The 26,672-nt window shown below is 39.4% G+C and overlaps 2 protein-coding genes across 5 annotated transcripts in view; both read left to right on the top strand.

Annotated features, from left to right (window-relative positions):
* Window positions 1-26,672, top strand: part of LOC131748925 (protein eva-1 homolog C-like) — a 218,116-nt gene that overhangs the window by 48,314 nt on the left and 143,130 nt on the right. For all 4 annotated transcript variants that reach the window (XM_067023673.1, XM_067023671.1, XM_067023672.1 and 1 more), the window contains exons 2-6: window positions 16,241-16,449; window positions 17,727-17,850; window positions 18,307-18,459; window positions 20,356-20,499; window positions 22,354-22,425. In XM_067023673.1, coding sequence (XP_066879774.1) covers window positions 16,241-16,449; window positions 17,727-17,850; window positions 18,307-18,459; window positions 20,356-20,499; window positions 22,354-22,425 — 702 coding nt within the window. The remainder of the gene's footprint in view (window positions 1-16,240; window positions 16,450-17,726; window positions 17,851-18,306; window positions 18,460-20,355; window positions 20,500-22,353; window positions 22,426-26,672) is intronic.
* On the top strand, window positions 5,834-6,319 carry LOC131748826 (histone H2A-Bbd type 2/3-like). The gene has a single exon (XM_059051177.1). It carries the CDS (start codon window positions 5,834-5,836, stop codon window positions 6,317-6,319), a length of 486 nt encoding a protein of 161 aa, XP_058907160.1.

The following is a 26,672-nucleotide window of genomic DNA, read 5'->3' as shown; positions in this document are numbered from 1 at the left end:
CCATTTGTCTGTTGATGGGCGTTTGGGTTGCTTCCATACCTTGGGTATTGTTAATAGTGCTGCTACAAACATTGGGGTGCATGTATCTTTTTGAATTAGTGTTTGCATATTTTATGGATATATACCCTGGAGTGGAATTGTTGGATTATATGATGATTCTATTGTAGTTTTTGGAGGAACTTCATACTGTTTTACATAGTAGCAATAATTTTGTTACTTGTAGACTTTTTGATGTTAGTCATTCTGACAAGTGTGATATGATATCTCATTGTTGATTTGATTTGCATTTCTCTAAAAATTAGTGATGTTGAGTATCTTTTCATGTGCCTCTTGGCCATCTGTATGTCCTCTTTGGAAAAAATATCTATTCAGGTCTTCTGCTGATTTTTCATGGAATTGCTTTCATATTGAGTTGTATAAACTGTTTGCATATTTTGGATTTTAACCTTTTGTTGGTCATATCATTTGCAAATATATCCTCCCATTCTGTAGGTTGTCTGTCTTTTTGTTTTGTCAATGGTTTCCTTTGCTTTGAAAAAGTTTTTAATGTTAATTAGGTCCCATTTGTTCATTTCTGTTTTTATTTCCATTTCTCTAGGAGGTGGGTCAAAAAGGATCTTACTGTGATTTATGTCAGAGTGTTTTAATGCTTATCATTCTGGAACTCCGCAACTGTTCTTGAGTTTGTCACTTTTTCCCCTGTACTCCTTCTGGCTTCCTTCTTACCCCTCGCTCTCTTTTCCTTCTGGTTTGGTTCTCTCCCAGCCCTCTTTTTTTTCTGTGCAGATGCTCCTCCAGTCTCCTTCCAAGAATTTTCTTCTTTTGCCTGCCCCTTAAAAGAAATTGTCCTTGGTCTCCTTCTATATTCCTTCTGTGCACTTTCTCTGCACGATCTCACTATATCTGTGTCCTCAAGAACTATCCTGATGATTCCCAAATCTGTATCTCCAGCCCTGACCTCGCTCTTTACCTCCCAAGTCATTGATCCTTCATTTCCATCTGGCTATCCCACAGGCATCCCAAATCTCACATACTCCAAACTGAACTCCTCTTCCCACCAATACTTGGACCTTTTCCTTCAGTCCATATCTCCAGTAATGGCTCCAAAGCCCACAGTCACCTCACCCTGCACATGGGGAAGTCATGCCAGAGCCTTTCCTGTCCCTCCCCCACCAATGACTTACTTTTCCACTTGGCTAACTTCTACTCATCCCTCAAGTTGCAGCTCAGACACCAGTTTCTCCTGGAGTATTTCCCCAACCCCCCAAGTCTGTGTACATTACTCCTCCCATGTGTTCCTATAGCACCTTTAACTTCCCCTCTCATAGCACTTATCACAGTATAGTGTTGTAATTTTCAGGTCTCTTGTCTGTATCTTCCACCAGACTACATGCGGAGACCTGATCTATACTTCTCATTGGTATTTCCTCAATGCCTACCATAGTGCCTGGCATTTAGTAGGCACTCAATAAATATTTGTTGAAGGAATGAACCAATGAATCATCAAGTCTCCAGACAGGTTCACACAGGAATCAGAAATATGTAGTGAGCACCTACTATGTGCCATTTTACTGCCTACATTTTAAAAATTGAATCTGTCCCCCTGTGTTATTCTACCAATGCCATCATCTTTGTTGAGATATCTCTCATTTCTTGACTGGGATACTGCAGCAGCTTTCTAACTCCTATCTCAATCCTCTCTCCTATATTTTCCACAGAGCTGCCAGAATGATCTTTCTGGAAACAAACCAGCTCATGTCACTCCAAAGCTTAATAACCACAGTGGGATCACTGTACCCTACAAGATATTCCAAAACCTGAGCATAGCATAGCATAACAGAACCTCTGTGTCTTGGCTCCTGCCTGCCTCTTCTCCAGACACATCAACCATCATTTTCCCCATGGGGACTGCACTCTCCAGCCTTAATGAACTAATTGCAGGTCCACTCAAATTCCTTGGCTTCTCATCATGACACAGATCCCTTCAAACACACACACGCACACACACACACACACACACACACACACTGTCCTCAAGTGGCTTGCCTGAGTCACTTCTAGGCTTTCAAAAAAATGTTTATTTACCATTCATTATACACAATGATCAAGTGGGATTTATTCCATAAATATAATGTTGGATCAACAAATGAAAATCAATTAATGTAATATAGCATATTTATAGAATGTGGGAGGAGGCTCATGATCATCTCATAGATATGGGGGGGAGCATTTGACAAAATCCAACACCAGTTTCATAAAAATAAATTAAACAAAATAGGAATAGAAGGGAACTTCCTCAACCTGATAAAGAGCACCTATGAGAAACCCACAGATAACATCATACTTAACGGTGAAAGACTGGGTGCTTTCCCACTAGCATCAGGAACAAGACAAGGATGTCTGTTCTTGCCACTTCTATTCAGCATTGTATTCAAAGCTCTAGTCGGGGCAATTAGGCAGGAAAAATAAATTAAAGGCATCCAGATTGGAAAGGAACAAGGAAAACTATCTCTATTTGTAGATGACATGTTTCTTGTATACATAAAACACTAAAGAATCCACCAAAACCCACAACAACCTATTCAAATATGCAATAAATGAGCTAAGCAAAGTTGCAGAATCCGAGACCAATGTACAACAATCAATTATATTTCTAGAAAGAAATATACACTAGCAATGAACAATTCAAAAATGAGTTTAGGAAAATAATTCATTTTACAGTATTGTCAAAAATAATAAAATACTGAGGAATAAATTTAACAAAAATTGTGTAAGTCTTGTACTCTGAAAACTGCAAAATATTGCTGAAACAAATGAAAGAGGCCCCAAGGAAATGGAAAGGCATCCCGTGTTTGTTAGTGGATTGAACATATAATATTGTTAAGATGGCCATAATCCCAAAGGCAATATACAGATTTGGTGCTATGCCTGCTAGAATCTAACCTGGCTTCTTTGTAAAATTCATATGGAAATGCAAGGGATGCAGCTAGCCAAAACAATCTTGAGAAAGAAGAACCAAGTTGGAGAACTCACAGTTCCCAATTTCAAAACTTCCTACAAAGCAATAGCAATTCTAAAAAGTGTGGTGCTGGCATAATGACAGTCATATAAGCCAGTGTTTTAGAATTTAGACTCAAAAATAAATCCATATATCTGTAAATAGCTGATTTTCAATGAGGGTGGCAAGATCATTCAATGAAGGAATGACTAATCTCTTCAACAAATGGTGGTGAGATGACTGGATATCCACAGACAAAAGAATGAATTTGGACCCCCAATCTCACCCCATGTTAAAAAAAAACAAAAACAACAACCAAAAAAAACCTAACATTAAATGGATCACAGACCCAAATGTAAAGGGCTGAAACTATAAAACACTTGGAATAAAACATAGATGTAAATCTCCATGACCTTGGATTAGGCAATGGTTACTTAAATATGACAGCAAAAGCACAACCACAAAAGAAAAAAATAAAATGGACACCATCCAAATCAAAAACTTTTGTGCATCAAAGGACTCTATCTAGAAATTGAAGGGACAACCCATAGGATGGCAGAAACATTTGCAAATCATATATCTGAGAAGGGTCTATTTTCCAGAATGCATAAAGAAACCTTACAAGTCAACAACAAAAAGACAAGCAACCCAGTTAAACAATGTGCAAAGGACTTGAATAGGCATTCCTCCAAAGTAGATGTACAAATGCCCAAGAGGCACAGGAAAAGATGCTCAACGTCTTTAACCATTAGGGAAATGCAAATCAAAATCACCATGAGATACCACTTCACACCCACTAGGATAGCTAATACAAGCAAAACGAAGCAAAAAAAAAAAAAAAAAAACCCAGAAAATAACAAGTTTTGGAGAAGATGTGGAGACATTGGGACACTCATACACTGCTTGTTGGGAATGCAAAAATGGTAGAGCTGCTGCAGAATCAGTAGGATGGTGGTTCCTCAATAAGTTAAACATAGAATTACCATATGACACTGCAATTCCACTCTTAGATAGACGAAAAATTACAGACCAATAACTTTTATGAATATCGAGGCAAAAATCCTTAAAAGAATTCTAGCAAGTTGAATCCAGCAGCATATTATAAATATTACATTCCATGTCCAAATAGTAATTATCCCAGGAATGCAAGGATGGCTCAACATAAGAAAACTGATTAATCAAAACCACATTGATAAAATGAAGGGGGAAACACCTTCATGATCATCTTAGTCGATGCAGAAAAAGCATTCAACAAAATCTAACAACTTTTCATGATTAAAAAACAAATAAAAAACACCCAGCAAACTAAGAATAGAAGGGAAATTCCTCAACAAAATAAAAGGCTTTTATGAAATACCCTAGCTAATGTCATACTCCATGGTGGAAGACTGGAAGCATTTCCCCTAACATCAGGAACAAGAGAAGAATGCTTACTTTCAGTGCTTCTACTCAAGACTGTAATGGAAGTCATAGTCAGAGCAATGAGACAAGAAAAAGAAATGAAAAGCATCCAAGTTGGAAAAGAAGTTAAACTACTTCTATTCTCAGATGACATGCTCTTCTGTACAGGAAACACTAAAGAATCCACAAAACACAGTTAAAACGAATTCAACCAAGTTGCAGTATACAAGATCAACACACAAAAATCTGTTGTGTTTCCATATCCTAGCACTGAAAAAAAATTCCAAAATGAAATTGACGACAGTTCTATTTCAGACAACATCAAAAGGAATAAAATACACAGGGATAAATTTAGCCAAGGAGGTGCAAGCCTTGTGCACTGAAAACTACAAAGTACTGCTGAAAGAAATTAATGATGACCTTAAAAAAAGGTGGGGGTGAAAGATAGCAGATTTTGTGGCCTAGAAGACTTAATATTTTTAAGATGGCAATCCCACCCAAAGTTGTCTAGAGATCTAATGAAATCCCTATGGAAATCGCAATGCTCTGTTTTACAGAAGTGTAAAAGCCAAAACCTAAATGCATACGGAATTTCAAGTGACTCTGAATAGCCAAAATAATCTTGGAAAAGAAGAAAAAAGTTGGAGGACTCACACTTCCCTATTTCAAAACTTGGTCCAAAGCTACAGTTATCAAAACTATGTGGTACTACTAGCATAAGGATAGACACATAGATCAGTGGAGTAGAACTACAAGTCCAGAAATAAACCCATAGATCTATCCCATGGGTTGTAAACCCAAATGAGTTGAAAACAGGTGTTCAAACAGAACCCTGCACAGGAATGTTCACCGCAGCACTATGCCCAACAGGCACAAGGTGGAAGTCACCCAAATGTACATCAGCTGCTGAGCGGATACACAACATGTGTGGTCTAGCCATGCACTGGAATATTATTCAGCCAGGAATATTATTCATTTGGAAGTAGGTATATAGTCATGACGGTGCCCCAGCACCGCCAGTGTATACTTGGTGCCCCCGGATGGTCCGCCATTAGCTGCCTTCTCTGTACACAGTTCCCGTCCGGTGGACAGTGAGAGTTCCACCAAAGAGAGGGAGGGTCCAGCGAGCAAGGCGAGCAGGATCCTGCCAGCGCCATTTCTTGGCAGGCCCAGGACCCGGGCCGTGGGGGTGGGGGGTGGGGGTGAGGTGGGGGGGGAGGGGTTATGGGAAAGCAGTGACCTCACGGGGTCTACGTGTTACGGGGCGTGCTCCCCGACTAATGAGGGCCCGGCCTGCGGTCGCTAGGATACGGAGTAGGGGCCTGAGAACACCGGCTGTCTTGAGATGTTGGTTCCAGCAGGCACAACCGACCGCACCTCATCCCGGCGCACCGCAGAGCGAGGCCGTCGCAGAGAGCGCGCCCAACGGCCAGCATGCCGGGGAAGAGGGGCCGTCGAGGGTCACCCGGTCGCCGCTCGCGCACCGCCCGAGCCGAGCTGTCCTTCTCGGTGAGCCACATGGAGCGCCTCCTGCGGGAGGGCCACTACGTGCAGCGCCTGAGCTCGTCCGCACCCGTCTACCCAGTGGCCGTCATCCAGTACCGGACGGCCAGGGTCCTGGAGCTGGCGGGCCATGAGGCCCAGAACAGCGGCAGGAGGCGCCTCACTCCGGAGCTGGTGGACGTGGCGGCCCGCAGCAACGCGCTGCTCAGCGACTTCTTCACGACTAGCACCATCTCCCAGGTGGCCCCGGCCCAGCACCAGCTGCCCAACGACGCCTGGGTCCCCGGCCCCCGGCGCGGGGGGGGGGGCCGGGGGCGCGGCCTTCAGGCACCAGGCCCGCTCACCGACCGACCGCCACACAGCCCAGGCGGCCCCGGCCTGCCCGCCGCCTTGGGCACAGTCATTGCGAGTCAATAAAGTGCTTCAAGAGACCCCCTGCGCGTGCTTCACTCACTTGGCGTGGGAGGTGGTGGTGGTGGGACACCCCTCGTCAGAGGGATGGGGGCGGGGGTCTGGCCCGAGTTGGGGGTGGGGGAGTGGAGCCGGGGGTGACAGACAGAGAGGAGCGCTCTCTCACGGTGACAGTGCATGGGGTGGCCCTGGGTGGGAGAGGCTGGCTGCGGCGGGGGTGGGGGCGGACTGGGGCCTGGGGCGAGGCCGGACAAAGGGAGGTTCCCCTGCCGGCTCTGAGCAAATCAGAGCCAGGCCAAAGTCCCCAGAGGGAAGGGGTTCCTTGCGGCGGCGCTCGACACCGTGAGAGCGGGGTCGTGATAGGGTGAAGGTGCCAAGGCGACCGACCGCCCTGGGTGCGGGAAGCAGGGGTGGGTGGACCCGGCACTTGACATGGACTCCCATGGGGCAGGGCCTTTGACGGGAAGATTGACGCGTGATGGGGATGGGGTGGGCGGGACACAATCCACACACAGGCGGAGTCGGAATTAGGGTCACGCGGGGTCAAGAGTTCTTGGTTGTGTTCCCCTAAAGATGCCCTGCTTGGCAACCTGTGTAAACAAGCTGTCACCTAGCAACAGCGGTAGGGCGCCTCGGCCAGGCCGCACCCCAGCACCCCTGGTTTGCATAGGAAGCTTGCACCAGGCACGGCCCCTCCCCTCAAGGTTCTTGCATATAAATCTTGCCATTGGAAAGGCTTTTCTCCCAAACCCGCAATTTGCATATGTGACTTGTGCTGGACCAGGCTCCGCCTCCGATCACTCAATTTGCATGTCACCGTGGAAATGGCGGTTTAGCATAGAAAGCTAGAGTAGTAACCACGTCTGAGACTCACGTTTTTAAATTAATTCTTTTTTTTATGCCTTACGTAGTTTTGATTAGTAAGATACTTTATGCCTACTGCTTCCCTGATAGGGTACTAGCCTTTTAATGAAATTTAATTTCTTCATTTTTAATAATGAGAGTGTAATACCTGCCCACCATTTCAGAATGGTGATTAGAAGAATTAGAGAGAAATTACATATACATGATGTGTATACATGTATATAATATATAACATAAAATATATTTTTAAATATATAAAAATATAGTTGTGCTAAAATAAGAATTTACCAAGTAGTGGGGATAGTACTGCATGCAGTCCATGGCACTCTGTTATTTCTTTTTTTATATATTATGCAATAAAATCACCCTCTTTTGGAAACCAGTTCTATGAATTTAGCACATGTATATATGTGTGTATCCACCACCACATTCAGGACATGGAACAGCTCCAGCAACCCAGGAAAGTCCCTGGTCTGGTACTGCGGGCCCTGTTTAAGTGCTTGATTTTTGCTAAAATAACGTTTGTGAAGTAGAGTCCTGGGTGGGGAGTTGGATGGTGAGCCAAGATTCAACAAGGGAAAGTGAAATAGAGAAGTTTATGACTCACAGGTCCCGGGTGAGGTACACAGCACGCCTGGAAGGCCACACAGGAGGCCAAGGCAGGGAACAGGCAGAGGGCAAGCAGGACCTGCAGCTTATGCCTTTTTTAGGGTCCACAGGTGATGTGTTTCTGAGGTTCCCTGGATAAGGCCAGATTGGCAATTCAAAACCAATAAAAGAGCAGGGTTTTAGTAAGCTGTGTGGGAGTCCTATCTGAGGGACCCACAAGGGGAAGGAGCTGGGAGGCAGAAGAGACTGTTTTATCACCAGGGGCTTTGGGGAACTCATATCAGTTACACTTTCTTGTGACTTTGCTGGCTGTCATCCAGGGCATGCCCTTGAGGTTAGGTTTCTGTCCACCCAAGACCCCTGCAGGCCCCTTAGCCACACAGAAAGAATGCAGAGGCTGCAATATTATGGAGTAGTTTAACTAAACTCTCAACAGCTGTCAAACTCCTTCTTCAGACCTAACCCTTGACAACCACTGTTCTGCTCTCCATCTCTAAAAAACTGCCTTTCCCATATGTCTTGCAAGTGGATTCATAAAGTGTGTCAGCTTTTGAGGTTGGCTCCTGTCACTAAAAGTATTGCTTTCGAGGTTCATCTAGATTGTTATGTGTATCAATAGTTATGTTCTATTGTTGAGTAGTATATTCCATTGTGTGGATGTACCACAGTTTGTTTACCCGTTGGCCTATTGTAGGACGGTTTGGTTGTTTCCAGGTTTTGCAAATTTTTAATAAAGCTGATATGGACATTCATGGATAAGATTTTGTATGAACTTAAATTTTCATTTCTCTAGGGTCAGTACCCAGGAGCTGGATCATATGAACGGGTTCCTCAGGTCTCTTCCCAATTAGCCTCATCCTCATCCCCTAGGGGCAGCCACTGTTCTTATTTTTTTCACCACATATTGCTTTTGTCTGTTTTAGAACTTCAAATAATGGAATCCGACCTGTAAATACTTTCAGTGCAGCCTCTTTTGAGATCCACTTATGTTGGATGTGTGCATCAGTGATCCATTCCTTTTTATCACCTAGTGTTATTTCGCTATATTGGTAAACTACATTTGGTTTATATGTTCAACAGTTGATGGACATCTGGCCTGCTTTCAGTTCTTTATTATTATGAAAGATGCTGCTGTAAGCATTTGTGTTCAAGTTACTGTGTACACTTACCTTTTCATTTTCCTTGGGTAATTCCTAAAAGTGGAAATGTTTGGGTAATAGGTTAGGTGTATATCTAGCTTTATGAAAAACTGATAAACTATTTTCCAAAGCGCTTGTACCATTTTACACTCTCACTATGTATGAGGGTTCTGGTCATTCATTTATCCTTGCCAAAAGTTGATGTTGTCAGCTGGTTCGTTTCAGCCATCCTGGTGGATGTATAGTGACATCTCATGGTGGCTTTAATTTGCAATTACCTAATGACGAAAGACGTTGAGCATATTTTCCATTTGCCAATAGAGAGATATTAAAATCTCCAACATAATCGTAATTTTTCTAATATCTAAATAACCATCCCAGCTTTCTTAGGCCTTATGTTTGTATGGTACATATTTATACTTTTACTTTCAGTCTTTCTTTGTCCTCATATTTAGAAAGCGTCTCTCTTTAAATTTTTATTTTATTGTGATAACCCTGAAAATGAGATCTATCCTCAATACATTTTTACTGTACAATATATTATCATTGACTATAGATACAGTGTTATACAGCAGATCTCGAACTAATTCATCTTGCTTATCTGAAACAATGCCCATTGATTAGTAACTCTCCATATACCCCTCCCCTTAGTACTTGACAACTACCATTGCACTCTTTGATTCTACAAACTTGACTACTTTAGATACCTCGTATAAGTGTAATCATGCCATATTTGTCTTTCTGACTGTCTTATTTCACTTAGCATGATGTCCTCAAGCGTCATCTGTATTGTTAAAGAGCATTTCTCATAGCCAGCATATAGTCAAGTGTTGCTTTTATACACAGTATGATCATCATATTAGTCTGCTATGTTGCCAGAGCTGAAAGTAAATCCTATCAATCTTTTAAAGGTGTTGGAACCATGTTTTAGTTGGAATTCAGTTTCAAAACACTCTTTGCTCCTCTTTCCTTGGTGGCCTTTGCATAATAGGTTTCCACACGCTCCTGTATTGGGAATGAGATGCTGAGTTCAGTTTCAAAATACTCTTCTTGCTCCAGATACATTTCTTTTATATGTACAATGATTTATGGAATTTAAAAATCTTAATTAAACTCTTTAATGTTTAAAAAAATTAACAGTGTTTCTCCGGGCCTACCTAGGATTCCAGAGCCAAAGATAGAGATGAGGATTCTTTGTAAAAGGCCAAGAATTTGCTTCCTTTTTTAGCAACGTTCTCGAGGTTTTCAGACCATGAGATCGGTGCTGTCATATATGGAGAGGCTTGGACTATCGGTCTTTCTGCTGAACACTCACTGAGTAGGGCAGACGGTCACATCTTGTATTTTCACATCTCTGTCTTCTCTGATCATGTTTACTTACTTTTACAGACTATTTTTACTCAGGGATTTTCCTCAGCCCCTAATTTATACTTAACATTTTTAGTTAATACTCTTCTTTATCATCATTTTAGACATTTTATAATGAGGAACCAATAATCTATACATATACAAACAACTTCCTAGTTTCTATTTTATAAGAAAGGATTTTCACACACAGCAATCCAAACTCAAGTAATATTTGTATGGGACCCTTGAACTGGAGGTGAGTTCTTGGATATTCTTCGTGTATATGTTCCCTCTACAGAAAATGGTTTGACTTCATCGGCTGCAGTACTACATTAGGCTATAGACAAGAATTTTGCATTACATATCAAACCCACCTCATAGTACATTAAGTGGATGGGGTTAAGGCAGGCAGAGAAGTACATTATTTCCCTTTTTTGACACTACAATATTAATTCATTTTTAATATAAATTTATTTATTTATTTATTTTTGGCTGCATTGGGTCTTCGTTGCTCTGTGTGGGCTTTCTCTAGCTGCGGCGAGTGGGGGCTACTCTTCGTTGTGGTGGCCTCTTGTTGCGGAGCACGGGCTCTAGGCACATGGGCTTCAGTAGTTGTGGCATGTGGCCTCAGTTGTTGTGGCTCGTGGGCTCTAGAGCGCAGGCTCAGTAGTTGTGTAGCACGGGCTTAGTTGCTCCGTGGCATGTGGGATCTTCCCGGACCAGGGCTTGAACCTGTGGCCCCTGCATTGGCAGGCGGATTTTTAACCACTGCGCCACCAGGGAAGCCCCTACAATATTCTTAACTGATCTCATTTTTCTAGTGAAAGCCAAAACCATAAACTAGTTCAATGTATAATGCCTACTTAGGCTCTGTTGGCCCTTCAGATGATCAGTTAAAATGATGCATTTTGCATAACTGTGAGAAATAGTCTTTGTCTTTGCTTTTTCTTCTTATCTTTCCTTTTTTCTCCTGGGTATGGATCTCTCTCTCTCTCTCTCTCTCTCTCTCTCTCTCTCTCTCACACACACACACACACACACACACACACACACACACACACACACCGAAGAGACAAAGAGTGGACTCTGTTTATAGACAATGAGGGTCTTTTAGAAGTTTGAGGCTAGTGATTCTGAATCCCAGTGCCATAAGTGAGCTAGATGCAGGCAAGCAAGGAAGCACGGCACCAAATGGATATTCTAGGACAATTTCTGAGATGCACAGGCTTGCATTTTCGATCAGTGCTGAGTTGTCTCTATTTGGCAGTTGTGCTGGAAGCAGTCCCAGAATTTTCAGGTGAGTTGATAATTTCTGATGCTGTCTTTTCTTTTGATACTAGGACAGTCTCCATCCCTACCACCCCACGTTTAGTTATTACTGTTACTAGTTATTACAGTTAGTTATTTTGGTATTACTCATTACTGTTGTGGAATGAGTATAGAAAACATCTGTGAGTTGATACATCCTAATATCATCTGATCAGCAACAGTGAAGAGGAAGGGAGCTGCACTGAGCCAAAGTATTCTTAGAGCACAGAGAATGAAGCTGATTTTGGAGCGAAATGTAAGGGAGAATAAGAAAATTGATGTGAGAAGATAGAAGATGAGATTTTCCTCATTATAAACCCAAGAGATGCACTTGAAAAAAAAAAAAACCACTTTCCCAAGCATTTCTTGCTGTTCTGCGGACATGAGAGTCTTGTGTTTATATGCAGAAGGAAATTGTATGCTGTCAGGGAACTGCTAAAGCAAGAAAAGGAAGTCGAGAATAAATGGCCTATGAAGTCTTCTGAGAGAGATACCAAATACCTCTTTTCTGCAGAGGTCTGAATATTGTTTGGCTTTTGTGAATGTTTCAGAGTTAGGCTTCTTCCTGTTGATACTGAAACTATCCCCAGAGCCCAGGTTATAGAAAAATTATTTCAGAGAAAGAAATGGGTTCAAGATTAAATACTTTCCTGGAGAACAGAAAAATGGAGTCTTTACCAGCAGAGCAAAGTAGATCCTCAACACAATTGCCTTAATGATTTAGGCCAGTTGTCTTGTCAGCGGGGGACAGACTGTATCAGATTTGGAGGATTTTATGCCTATATTAACAAAATTCACTACAAATATATCTTTCCATTTGGTTTATGTAGCCACAGCTCTTGACAGTCCTTCCCTCTGCTTCCCTCCAGAGGACTCTTGGGGACATTACATAAAGTGGCACTGGTGAACATCAGCCCTGGCCTAAGTGTCAGGAAAATGTACTCTTCCCTTGCTATATAGATAGGGAAACTGTGCTTGACTCTGCGAACAAGTAAGTGGAAAAGCCAAATCCACTCTTTTAAACAATATGATGATTTGTATTATTCACAGAATCACTAGAGCTTGTGAGATAACTAAATTGTCAACTGTTCTTCAGTTTATTCTGAAGCAAGATGGTGGCTCATGATTTAATGTTGGAAACTTATTGTTACTGTTATTTAGTTGAGTCAATAGTTTAAATGCCACATTTGATCCTACTATCTTTTTAAATTTGTTTCATTTTTGAGGATTGTATTTTTGTTGTTGTTGAAAGTATAATAAGGTTCTTGTTCCAACTCTAGAAAATACGATCATAACTCAAAGCCACTAGGATCCAGAGCCAAACTCATACTCTTATTATTACCTTTTTGTAGAAGAGTAACTTCAGACACAGAGAGATTAAGTAATAGAGGGAGAAAGGAAAGAGGAGGTCAGTGCTCAAGGTCTAGTACCAAGTAGCAGATGTGAGGAGGGGGCATCAGGGTATAAATGAGAGATGAATTGACGGTTCTGCACCTGAGAAGTTCAGAAATTTGTCAAGAGGTAGAGAGCACAAAGGATGGAGGGTACCAGTTCAGCAAAGAGGATTTGAGGAATTGAAAGCTTCTGTCTCTTCTGACTGGGGAGTTGTTTACATTTTACAAGGGCAGGATTGCTAGATTCCATGCCTGTGTGGGATTCCACCTTCTCGCCTCAGGCCTTCCCTGCTGGGCAGGTCATAGATGAACTATTTTCCATATATTCTCAGTAACAGGCTACATTGTACTCTGGAACAGATTTTAGGTAGGGTATGAGATTCTGAACTTGTATACCTTTCCCATTAAGTCATAGGCTGATACCTTTCCTATTAGATCATATATCAGACTTGGCTTTAATGACAAGTGATTCTAAGATCCCTACATTAAATGATCTGATCCTCATCAGAGTATATATGTTCTGGTCATTTGAATGGGTATAGGTGTGTAGAGTGTAACAGGAAATTAAAATAAGCTAAATGTACCAATAAAAGTTGAAGATGAGTGGTTATGCATGAATCCAAGAGCAGAAGGCAACAGTGTAAAGTCAAAAGCCTAGATTTGAGTTCTAGCTCCATAACATATTTGTTTATTTCTTACCAATTTCACCTGTTGATTCTCTCTGTATTCTGAAAGTATTTCTCGTACTAGTCCTTCTTGTAATATATGTGATTTTCTGTAATGATGACTTATCTTTGCTGCTTATATTGGTTTAATCTGTAATCATCTTCTTTCCTTACCTTTTCTCCCTAATCCATTTACTTCTTAGTTTCTTAACTTTCTTATTTGCTCCATTTTTAATTTGTGCATTCTCATGTGCATGTCTTTCATCAGCTCAGGAACGTTTTTCTTCCAGCTTTAAATTTGATTATTTCTTCTGCTTGTTCAATAGTAGGCTATTCCTCAAAAAACATCAAATATCAACATATTACCTTGCCATTGTCTGCAAAAGATTATCTAGTTCATCTTTATCAAAAATTTGATTTTATACACCAATGCATTGTTCTTGAATTATTCAAGACTCATTTTTTTATCCATAAAGTAGATATTATACCAACCTTATTTTATGAATCTCCTTTCCACCCAACTTTGTTCTCTCCTTGTGATGTCCTACTAATTGTAAACAGGACTCTTTTTTTGGAAAAAAAAAACTCAGAAAGTTTATTAAGTATTTTGTAGATTATTTTGAAAGATATGTTATTTTTCTGAGTTAACTAACTGCTCTTCCTTTCTCTTGTTCTTCATTATTTTTTAACTTAAACTTCACATTACTTGCTTTTTTCTTTGTTCAATTTCAGGAAATATTGAGATTTTTCCTGATTAATTGTCTTTAGCTAGAGTGAGTTAACTACCTTTAGTTCTGCTCTATTTCTGCCTGCATCTTAGTCTACTCTACTTTTGATATCTACAGTGATATTTTAGCTTGACTAGAATTCTAACAGTTTTCAGTTCACACTACTCTACACTACTGATATGACTGCTTTATCCTGGACAAAAGTCCAGGACCGAATGTCTTCACTGGAGAATTCTACCAAACATACAAAGAACGTACACCCATCCTTCTCAAACTATTCCAAAAAATGGAAGAGTAGGGCACACTCCTAAATTCATTCTATGAAGCCACCATCATCCTGATACCAAAATCAGACAAAGACATTACCAAATAAGAAAATTACAGACAAATATCTTTGATGAATATAGATGCAAAAATCCTCAACAAAGTATTAGCAAACGGAACCCAAGAAGATATATAAGGATCATACAACATGATCAAGTTGGATTCATTCCACGGTCACAAGGATTGTTCAACATATAGAAATCAAGTAGTGTGACACACCACATTAACAAAAGAGAAGACAAAAGACACACGATCAACTCAATAGACCCAGAAAAAGCATTTGATAAAATTCAACATCCATTCATGATAAAAAACTCTCACCACAGTGGGTATAGAGGGAACATATCTCAACATAACAAAAGGCATTTATGACAACCCCACATAATACTCCATGGGGAAAAGCTGAAAGCCTTCCCGGTAAATTCAAGAATAAGACAAGGATGCCCACTCTCACCACTTCTATTCAACATAGCATTTGAAGCCTTAGACAAGCAATCAGACAAGAAAAAGAAATTAAAGTTATCCAAATTGGAAGGGAAGAACTTAAATGTCATTATTTGCAAATGACATGATACTGCATATACAGAACCCTAAAGTGTCCACACAAAAACTGTTAGAACTAATAAATGAATTCAACAAGGTAGCAGGATACAAGATTAATGTACAAAAATCTCTTGCATTTCTTTAATAATGAAATATCAGAAATAAAAAGTAAAGAAACAATTTCATTTAAAAACACGTACAAGAAAATAAAATACTTAAGAATAAACCTAACCAAGGTGGTGAAAGACCTTTACACTGAGAAGTATAAAACATTGATAAAGGAAATTGAAGATGATTCAAAGATATGGAAATATCTCACTTGGGGTTGGGAAAATTGCTGCCACTCACACACAAAAAATGGGGCTTCTGTTAGTAAATAAAGGGAGAAATAAATACTGTGTATTTCATTAAAAGTGTCTGATGCAGGCTGATAGATGGAATAGTATCCTGGGTTTCAAAATAGAAGAAAACAGTAGCTGCCAGAAACTACATTGTACTCTATTTCGTTCAGACTCATCTGATATTGTTTCCAGCACCTTAAGAAGTTTATTGTCAAACTAGACAGGATTCATAAGAGATTTCCATGTATGGTGAGGAGTTTGAAAACCATTTAGAAAGAAGAAAAGTTGAGAAAATTTGGTTTGTGATCCAAGAAAGTCACTGTGCTTAAACATCTAAGGAAGCATCACTGGAAAGCGGGCTCAGTCCTGTTCTATGTAACTCCACGTAATAGAAGTAGAATCATTAAATAGAAGCTGCAGCAGGGAGGTCAGGGTTTCAGTCAACAAGAGAAAACACTTTAACAGAACTATCCAACAACCATGTTTCAAATCCCCTGTTACTAAAAGGTGTTTAAGCAGATGCCAGGGGACCAATTGCTGGGATTCTGTAAAAGATATTCAGAGACTGTGTGGTGGGCTAGCCAAGAGGAAATTGGAGGCCCTTCACCCTACACAAAATCCTTTGGGAGTTATACAGTATTTTGCTCCATTGTCTATCTCTAAAGTTCCCTCAGGCTACCTAAAGAAAGTCCTGAAGAACCATACAGCTCATGCCTGTGAAGGAGAGAAACTGGGAATCACTTGCCCACAAAAGACATCTATCAGCATCCTTTCTGCTTTTTATGGTCGTAAAGTCCCTGATGAAAACTTTTGTCCAACTCTAACTGGTAAGACCAGTGAAAATGCCACCTGTGTGTCAGTCACAGCTAGACAGGTAAGATCCAACTTCTCAGAAAGCAAGGGCCCAGGTTAACTTTGCATTCAAAAGGAAACCTATCTAAATTTACTTGAGAAAATAGTAGATTAGATATGTAATTACCAGGGAAATGTGAGTAAAATGGAAAAGAAAGAAATTAATCATAGATGGTTTGACTACACCATTTAGATTAGAAGAGTTTTGATTTTAGTTACATAATCTTAATTTGACCATTTCCCTTCCTCTCTCATATAATAACAGCTAACATTTTTTGAGTGCTAACTATGTGCTAGGCATGTTGTTTGGCACAGTCCCTGAATTCTCTCCTTTAATACACATAACCACGTGAAGTAGCTACTCTCTTTACATATCAGCTATTCAGTGATAGAGGTTATTGGTGACCTAGATGGAGCTGGATTAACGTATCTATCATTTGGGAAGCTTCCTAGGAGCGCAGTATCTAATAGAAGCTAAAATATACCTGGAATCAATTGAGAACATTATAGTTCTCCCTAGAGGCTAAGATATAAGCAGCTTCCTGACTGACATCATTTAATCCTTATCTGCTTGAGAGAATACACTCTCCATCTTTACTTTCTTGGTAGCAATTCACTTTATCTTATTCCTGCCACCACTAACTCCACTGAAGTCACTGTTGATCCTCATGAAGTTACATGTGATGGATACTTTTATGTTTTTATCTAATGTGACTTCTTGGTGTCATTTGACACGGTCTACCATTCCACCTTTCTTTAAACACTCAGTTCCTTTGGTTCTCGCGATACCATGCTCTCTTGTTTTTTTTTTCTCACCTTTAAGTGCTGCCTCCCTCATTCCCATTTTAACTAACCACAATAATTGTTCGGCCACCTGGTGTTTTTAACCATTTCCAGAACCAGAGAGTATTCAACTTGTCCATATATTAAAAGCTTTCATTTCTGTATAAATTAGATCTGAAAATAGCCTTTTGCTTAACTTGTGCCAGGAATTCGTATCTCTATTTAACATACAAAGAAATACAATTTCACAGAGGCAATTTGTTGATAATCACATAGCAAGTAAGTAACAGAGCTGTAATTCAAGGCCTTAGTGTTTATGTCTAATCCATCACTATATATACATTCTCTTCTCAGAGTTCAGTAAATAGAATGTCTGGATGTCAGGGGAAAAAGAAACATTTTATTGGAAAGTTAAAGAATTTAACTTTTTAAAATTTTGTAAAATTCATTAGTGGAAATAACTCATTGATGTGAACTTTTATTCAGTAATTTCTCTCTCTTTTCCTTCTTCACAAGAAACTCCTGGATGAGTGCAAAGACCAACGCTGGTGTCAGATATCTGTGAATAGTCAAATGTTTGGACAAGATCCATGTCCTGGCACGTACAAGTATCTTGTAGTATCTTATAAATGTAGACCAGGCAAGTTTCACAGCGGTGTTTAAAATCAAGAGGGAATTTACCAAAAAGGATGGGACCTACATAGTTTGTGGGCTCATTTCTAAGTGCAATTTCTGTTTTCATGCTTAGCAATTTAAAAAGCACTGCAGAATACCTTAAGCTGTGTAACCCAGAAACACAAAATACTTCTTGGTGACAGAGGCTTACTTCTATTCTCTAATTAAAGAAAGATTTGAAATTTACCTAAAAGTAAGAGCTTTAACCCTCCTGTTACTTAAAAATTTTTCATGACATCCCAAATTTGGGTTGTAATCCTTCTGATAGCTGATTTCTACAAGTTCAGATGACTCTATTATATATTTCTCCTCATTTTAAGGAGGCTTAAACTATCAGTGCTTCAAACAGTTTAAAAATATAAATGTTGGAATGTAATATTGAATTTGAAAGGGAATCTAAAGTATCAACCTTGTTTCCTAGTGAACTACCGAATAAAGACAGTATGTGAGAATGGTACGCTGAGGCTTCGGTGCAGAAATAAATCTGTCTTGACAATTTTCTCTGCAAATTATGGCAAATTCATGGAAGGAAAACAAGAATGTGATGTAATGAATAAAAATGGACCTGTCATAGGTATGTTGGAAACAGAAGACACACAGATCTACAACGGCTTTTCCAAATTCTCTGTTCAACATTAGTGATTTACTGAACTTTAAATAATGGACTAATATAGTCCAGATCACTATGATATCCAACATATAAGCAATGTTATGAGACTAGCATTGAATACATAATATGTACATTCTCAACTGGTTCAAAACTATATTACGAGCAAGAGAAATGTTGGTTTTGAAAGCTATGCCTTATATGTTTTGCAGAGACAGTGTGGGTGTAAGACAATGCTTAGTTTTAAAATGTGCAAACTCAGTAGCCTCTGCCTACTCCAATTTATCCTGAAGTGTATGCCACAGAAAACATTAACATTCTTAAGAATTTAATTGGAAAACCCAGTTACATTGACATTCTCAGTTAATAATGCAACATTGTGTCACATTATTGCTGAAGTGTGCTGAAACTTTAGTATCAATAAATAGGGTCTGTGTGCAATTTCCAGTGCCATAATTTCTGTCTTTGGCCTATACTGCTCTCATTTTCAGTGATGCTGCTCTGTGATTATTGTTGCATTGTGTTGCTTGCTGGTATATTCATGGTTCTGTAGAAGGCATGTTTCTTGAATGCTTCAGGTCAAAAAGCTTTGAATAACCTTTGTCGATTTGCATAAACCTTGGCATAGTTCAGGGCAAAATCTTCGTAAACCTTTTTCCTATTACACAGGATTACGCACAGGATTATTTAGTTTACCTCTGGTCCAGTGATTCTCAATCAGAGGTGATTTTAACCTCTTTCCCAAAGACACTGTGTCTGGAAACATGTTTGGTTCTCACAACCGGGGGCAGTTGTTACTGACGTGTAGTGGGTAGAGGTCAAGGATGCTGTTAAACATTGTACAATGCACAAGACAGCCCCCTACAGCTAAGAATTATCCAGCCCTAAAAGTCAATAGTCCCAAGGTTGAGAAACTCTGCTCTAGTGATAGAGCATAAGATACCTCTGACCTGGCTCCCTCATCTACAGTTCAATTCCTGCTTCCATAAGAGACAGAAGAAAATTAATATTTAAAAATTTTAGCCATAAGCATTTTCCAAGCCACTAAAGATATTAGTCAGTACTAATATCTTTAATTGCTAAATACATATAGATACTGAAAATCTAAAATAATACACTGCAAACTCTATATTCAGAGCAGTACAAAGAATTTGAGCTGGTAGGAGCTTGGAGAAAATTAGAATCTTCAAAACCCTTGGCAAACAAAAACTGTATTGCACTTTTTCAAGTACAAAAATCACAAGAGTTTCTTTCACGCATTTCAGAGGAGAGAAAACCTAAGACTAGGCATTATTTGATATTTGCCAAGAACCTGGGAGGTCCTATGGTTTTGCTTCTTAGGGGAGATAAGCCAAGATGCTGGCTTCTCTCGAAGCCAAAACGCAATTCTGGACCTGGTGTCGTGTTAAGGCCTGGCAGTATATGATGTGACAGAAAAAAAAAAATCAAGAATAATGTGCATTTGTTGCTGTTGCCCAGCATCTGTTTTCCCATCCTACCAACATCCTGAATTTCCTATTAGGAAATTATTAACATCGACTATAGTTTAATGAGACAACACTATTCACTAGCCAAGGAGTGAGCATGCTAGCCAAATCAGGCCAATCCAGTCGATATTCTTTCCATGATCATTTGTATCTCAAGTAAAGTGACAAAGAGGATGACAGTATCCAGATTCACGTACCCCAGTGGTGGGATCCTGAATAGACAGTTTTGACGGCAAGACCATCCTTTTAGTTCCGTTTCCTTGAGACTTCTCAAGCCCACATTGCAGAAATAGCCATTCTTGTTCTCCTATGCATTCTACCTCTTTTTTTCTTCCCAACTCTCAAATTATTTGTTTGTTTGAATCATAACCAACAGAGTGCTTAGCTCCTGATGCTCTACAAAGAGTCTCGAGACAGTGTCAAAAGAGAGAAAGCTGCACGTTGTTTGCAGATACAGCTACTTTTGGTGAACCTTGTTTCCCAGGAGTGAAGAAACAGCTGCAAGTTTCCTACATATGTGGTAAGAAAGCTACAATATTATAAATTATATTTTACAATTACAATAATAGCTAAAATCTGTATAGCACTTTTCAGTTTTAATTTTTTTTTTTTTTTTGTGGTACGCGGGCCTCTCACTGTCGCGGCCTCTCCCGTTGCGGAGCACAGGCTCCGGACGCGCAGGCTCAGCGGCCACGGCTCACGGGCCCGGCCGCTCCGTGGCATGTGGGATCCTCCCGGACCGGGGCACGAACCCGTGTCCCCTGCATCGGCAGGCAGATTCTCAACCACTGTGCCACCCGGGAAGGCCCCAGTTTTAAATTTTTTTGACATCCATGTTTCTCACTTGATCATTACAATAATCCTGTGAGGTAGGTATGTATTATTCCCATTCTATAGAAAAGCAAACAGAGGTTCAGAAAGAAGTAACATGTTCAAGGTTATACAGTTATTAAGTGACTTTGATTCCATACCTGTGAGATATTCAGGAAAAAATTATAAGTAAGCAGGTATATATATGCGTATGGATCTGAGGGTGAGGCCAGTACTGAAGGTATTAGGAGATGTATCTTTTGGGGATGCTTAGGTAGAAGCGGTAGAGGTCAATGTAACCTGACTGAGCAGAAAAAGAGTTTATTAAAAGGGCAATGGATGTCGCAAAGCAGCTATTGAGAAGGATGTATATAACCTGGCTCAGCTATACACCAAAGAAAAATGCCCCAAACTGTACTTTGGAACTTTCTGGTAAGAAAAATGCTTATTCCACTAAACAGCTGCTGCCACCAAAGAGAGAAAACTTATGTCTCTAGCTTCCAAGTCAATCTGGCATAGACACATCTGATTGGGGGAGCCTAGGTCATGTTACAAATTCCTAGTTGTAAGGGAGATTGGGAAAGTCAGTATCTAGACTTTTCATCTCCGGTGATAGGAGGTAGATTTTTCTCTGTACAAAAACCCATAATGTGAGTTAATATTGCAGTCATAGAAAGGGGTTAAGGCTTTGCGTGGCCAACATAGCTATCACTCATATATCTTAAAATACGCTTACATTCTCCTTAAAAGGTTAATGATATTTATCCTGCTAATATTTATAGAACGGGGAAACCTCCAAACAATAAGGTGACCTAGCATGATAACTGTTGTGTATAGTTTGAAGAGAAGAGGAGCTAGAACAAAGTCCAAAGGAATATTAGCCTTAAGGTACTTGCAGAGAAAAAGAGATTTCCAAGGGGACTAAGAAGAGATAAGTAAAGTATGAAGAAGGTGAGAAGAACGTGATGTGAAAGCATAAAAGGAGAAGACTGAGGGAAAGGAAGAAGTAATCAACTGTGCCTATGGCGTTAAGAGGGACAGTGAGATGAAAACTTAGAGATAGCTCTAAGGGGATGTGAGATCACAGAGAAATTTTTATTTTTGATTTAAAATATGTCAACATTTTTCTAAACTGAGAGGAAGGAGCCATTCCATATATTAAAACAATGGCCTCATCTTCTTTGGTTTTTGGCAAGTCCTTATTTTGAAATTGCTTCAGTCCAAAGTCTTCACTACTTTCCAGTTCAAGAGTCCTTAGTACGTAGTGTGCGCTCGTTACTTCTGTGCTTTGAAATTTCCTTAGTTCATTTATTTCTTCCTCTGTTCTGTGACAACGCCTAGACCATTACCTGATTCAATGCTTAGAATTTATTCCATGGAAATAAATAGGTATGAAAATGCTGTCACTTTAAAATTCAGGTTTAACACTAATTTAGTCTCTCACAATATATTATTTTTTTAATGAATGTCTGCTAAATATCAACTTTCTATCCATCCCCACTGTATGAACAGTAACTGCAATTCCCATGCCAAATTTTCTACTCCTTGATGTTTTGCATTTCAGTGCCTGTAAAGCTGCTGCAACAAATGGACCACAGCTCCCTGGACCCATTTACACTGTCTGATTATATATATGGTGAGTATCAGAAGACATTCTGCATATGGTAGGACTGCCTACAAGTGAATGATTAGAAATGGAATAGCGAAATAGTTTTTACTTAATACTAAGTTTTCTTTTCTTTATCCTTTCCCCCCTTACAAAACTTGGATCCAAACTGATGTCTTGCAGAATGCCTTCCTATAAAATATCTCTTCCATTCTGACACAGTCATGGGAATTTAATCTAATCTAGAGAGTCTTAAGGGCAAAAATAAAGCCTCATAAAAATGGAATTTAATATTTGAAATGGTACTTTACTGTCTAACTCTATTGGAAATCTTGCCTAGAATGTCTGACAGTGGAGAGCTTCTTCCATACAGTAGATCCCTTCCATACAAGCAATCCCTGGGACTCAGATGTTATATCATAATTAGATATTTAAATTATAGAGTTAAACTATAGAGTTAATATATAACAGCAGAGTCTAAGGTGATTAGTCCAAACTTCACTAATATTTGACTCATTCTCAAATGGCAAACTTCCTCCAAAAAGTTTTCTTTTATTTCATTTTTTGCAGATTTTTGGAGGTATAATTTACATACCATAAAATTCACCCATATTAAGCATACAATTAGTGATTTGTAGTATATGCACAGAGTTGTGTAACCATTACCACGGTCACCTTTTAGAACATTTTATTACCCCCTAAAAGAAATCCTGTACCCAGTAGCAGCTTATATTGGATTCCCAAGAGACCAATTGACTCAAAAATGGTTAAGAATACTGATATATTATCAGTCCAATGCAGTTTTCAAATGATGTCAAACGCTATAGACCTTTTTGGTGAAAGTATATGTAGAAAGGTGAATTTTTGAGCAGGTCCCTTATACATGCTCCTAGATGACTCTGCCACTCCAACATACCCAAAGCTGGCCAACAAGTTGGGGAGACAGAATAGGTTACCACTCCCTTGAGACACATTTCCCATAGGGTTGAACTCCCTTCCTATACGGTCACCAGGAAAAGAAGTATCCTTGCTCCATCTTATACAAATTACTCTCGCAAACATGTATGCATCTTTATTCCTTGAGATCTCTGGCACATGGATGACAATTTTCTTTTCTGTAGTAATGAGTGAAGTGTTCTGTTTGTGACTATTAGATCAATATTATTAATTGTGTTGCGTTTTCACATCCCTCCTTTACTCCTGTAAGTTTTAGATTATGGATGTTGAGCTATGTTATCACTTGCCTAAGATATTACATCATCCTGGTGTATTGACCTTTTATTTGTATGTAGTGACCTTTTAAGTCTTCAGTAAGTTTTATTACCCTAACGTCTATTGTGTTTGATGTTAATATAGTTGCACCAACATTTTGTGGTTTGCATTTTCCTGTTATAGCTTTAAAGTTCCTATTGATTTCTACATTTCAGGATTGGCGTATTTTCATTTTATTCTGATTTTCAAATTTATTTGCATAGAGTTGAGCAAAGTAGACTCACACAAAACCTTTCCTTTTTAACATCTTTATTGGAGTATAATTGCTTTACAATGGTGTGTTAGTTTCTGCTTCATAACAAAGTGAATCGGTTATACATATACATATGTTCCCATATCCCGTCCCTCTTGCGTCTCCCTCCCATCCTCCCTATCCTACCCCTCTAGGTGGTCACAAAGCAGGGAGATCACATAGAACTTTTAAACTTTTAATTTTGAAATAGCTTCAAACATATAGAAAACTTTTAAGAATAGTACAGAGAACTCACGTAGGTTCTCCATTTAAAAATATTTTTTGTACACCATGCAGGGACTTCCCTGACAGTCCAGTGGTTAAGACTCTGGGCTTCCACTTCAGGGGGCATTAGTTCAATCCCTGGTCAGGGGACTAAGATCCCACATGCTGTGTGGCCAAAAAAAATTTTTTTAATCACATTTGCTTTGTTATTATATCACCTAACCATCTATCTCTGGGTATATATCCATAATACTATTTTTCTGAACACATTGAGGATATGTTGTAGATTTGATGTCCCAGTATTCTAAAGTAGTTCAGTGTGTATCTTTAAAATTACAAGCATCTCTCATTCATAAGCATGGAGCAAAAACCATGACCATTGTATATCCATACAAAGACATACATACAAACCATTGTATATCCATAAAACCCTTGAAATCTGGGAATTAACACTGACAAAAACCACCATTTAATCCAGATACCCTTTTCAAAAATTTCCAGTTGTTTCAATAATGCTCTTTATATATTTTTTCTGATCTAGGATTCAATACATGATCATATGTTACATTTACGTTTCATGTTTTTAGTTTCAATGTATTCTCTTACAATCTGTAACAGTTCCTTGGTCTTTTCTCTCATGATCTTGACATTTTTGAAGAGGCATAGACCCACTGTTTTGTAGAATGTCCGTAAGTTCAGATTTATCTAGTGTTTCCTCATGATTAGATTCATGTTATGCACTTTTGGCAGAAATACCATAGAAGTGATGTATTTGTCCCATTACTGATCATGTTATCTTTGAAAACTTGGTTAAGGTCATGGGTCCCAGTTTTCTTTACTGTAAATAAATTTTCCCTTTGTAAGTAGTATGTATCTTGCAGGGAGATGCTTTATATGAATGTCTTGTTCCTCAACAAACCCTCACTCACTATCAGTGATTTTTGCCTGAAAGAATTATTATTTTGGTTGCAAAATAGTGATTTTCCAATTCTCATTTCTTCTACATTTATTAGTTGTAATTCATTTTTTTTTTTTTTTTTTTTTTTTTTTTTTTTTTTTTTGCGGTATGCGGGCCTCTCACTGTTGTGGCCTCTCCCGTTGCGGAGCACAGGCTCCGGACGCGCAGGCTCAGCGGCCATGGCTCACGGGCTTAGTTGCTCCGCGGCATGTGGGATCTTCCCGGACCAGGGCACGAACCCGTGTCTCCTGCATCGGCAGGCGGATTCTCAACCACTGCGCCACCAGGGAAGCCCCTGTAATTCATTTTTATTTTTTTTTTTTTTTTTTTTTTTTCTTTGCGGTATGCGGGCCTCTCACTGTTGTGGCCTCTCCCGTTGCGGAGCACAGGCTCCGGACGCGCAGGCTCAGCGGCCTTGGCTCACGGGCTTAGTCGCTCCACGGCATGTGGGATCCTCCCGGACCAGGGCACGAACCCGTGTCTCCTGCATCGGCAGGCGGACTCTCAACCACTGCGCCACCAGGGAAGCCCTGTAATTCATTTTTAAAAAGAGGTTTCCTTTCTCCTCATTTATTAAGATACTTTCATTGTTTTTTTTCTTTCATTGGTTTTTAAATGCAGTGTCTAGATGTGGATTTCTTTTTATTCACCCTGATTGGCATTCATTGGAATTACTAAATCTGTGGATTTCATCAGTTATAGAAAATGTAAGCCTTTATAACTTCATATATTACCTCTGCTCAGTTTTCCTCTCCTCTCCTTCTAAGCCTCTGATTAATCATATAGTAAAGTTTCATACTCTATCCTTCATGTTTTTTATCTCTTGTATTTATTTTTTATCTCTATGCTGCATTCCAAATAATTTCTTCCGGTCTATCTTCCAGTGCTCTAAATTCAGCTGTATCTGATTCTGCCATTAAACCTATCAGATTAATTTTAATTAAAATTATTATATTTTATTTACAGAATTCCTTTTGGTTCTTCTTCAAATCTACTGGGTCATTTTTATGGTTTTTGCTCTATATGCATATTTTCAATCTCTTATTTACATAAAATATATTAAGCAATGTTATTTTATATAGTGTTCCTGATAATTCCTTATGCTCCAAATCACTATACTGCTTCTGGATCCTTCAGGAATTAGGAGGAGGTTGGAGTACGAGAGAGAAGGAGACAAAATGGTTTTAGCTGAATAGTGCTGTTGTAATATGGTATTAGTGTTCTGTAGGTGGCAGGTGCCCTAATGTTGGTTGTTTCCCTTTGGGGATCCTTTTGGGATGTTCAATACTGCACTCTTTCCAGACATAATGATGCACTCTTTGTCTTACCTCTCATGAACCTACACAGCTTTTAAGTTTCATTAGGTCCCATTTGTTTATTTTTCCTTTTATTCTCATTACTGTAGGAGGTGGGTCCAAAAAGATCTTGCTGTGATTTATGTCAAAGAGTGTTCTGCCTATGTTTTCCTCTAAGAGTTTTATAGTGTCTGGCCTTACATTTAGGTCTTTAATCCATTCTGAGTTTATTTTTGTGTATGGTGTTAGGTAGTGTTCTAATTTCATTCTTTTACATGTAGCTGTCCAGTTTTCC

This window comes from Kogia breviceps, chromosome X, assembly GCF_026419965.1.
Source record: "Kogia breviceps isolate mKogBre1 chromosome X, mKogBre1 haplotype 1, whole genome shotgun sequence".
In the NCBI taxonomy this organism is placed as follows: Eukaryota; Metazoa; Chordata; class Mammalia; order Artiodactyla; family Physeteridae; genus Kogia; species Kogia breviceps.
The sequence above is the reverse complement of the archived record's forward strand: the minus strand, read 5'-3'. Positions and strand labels throughout refer to the sequence as shown.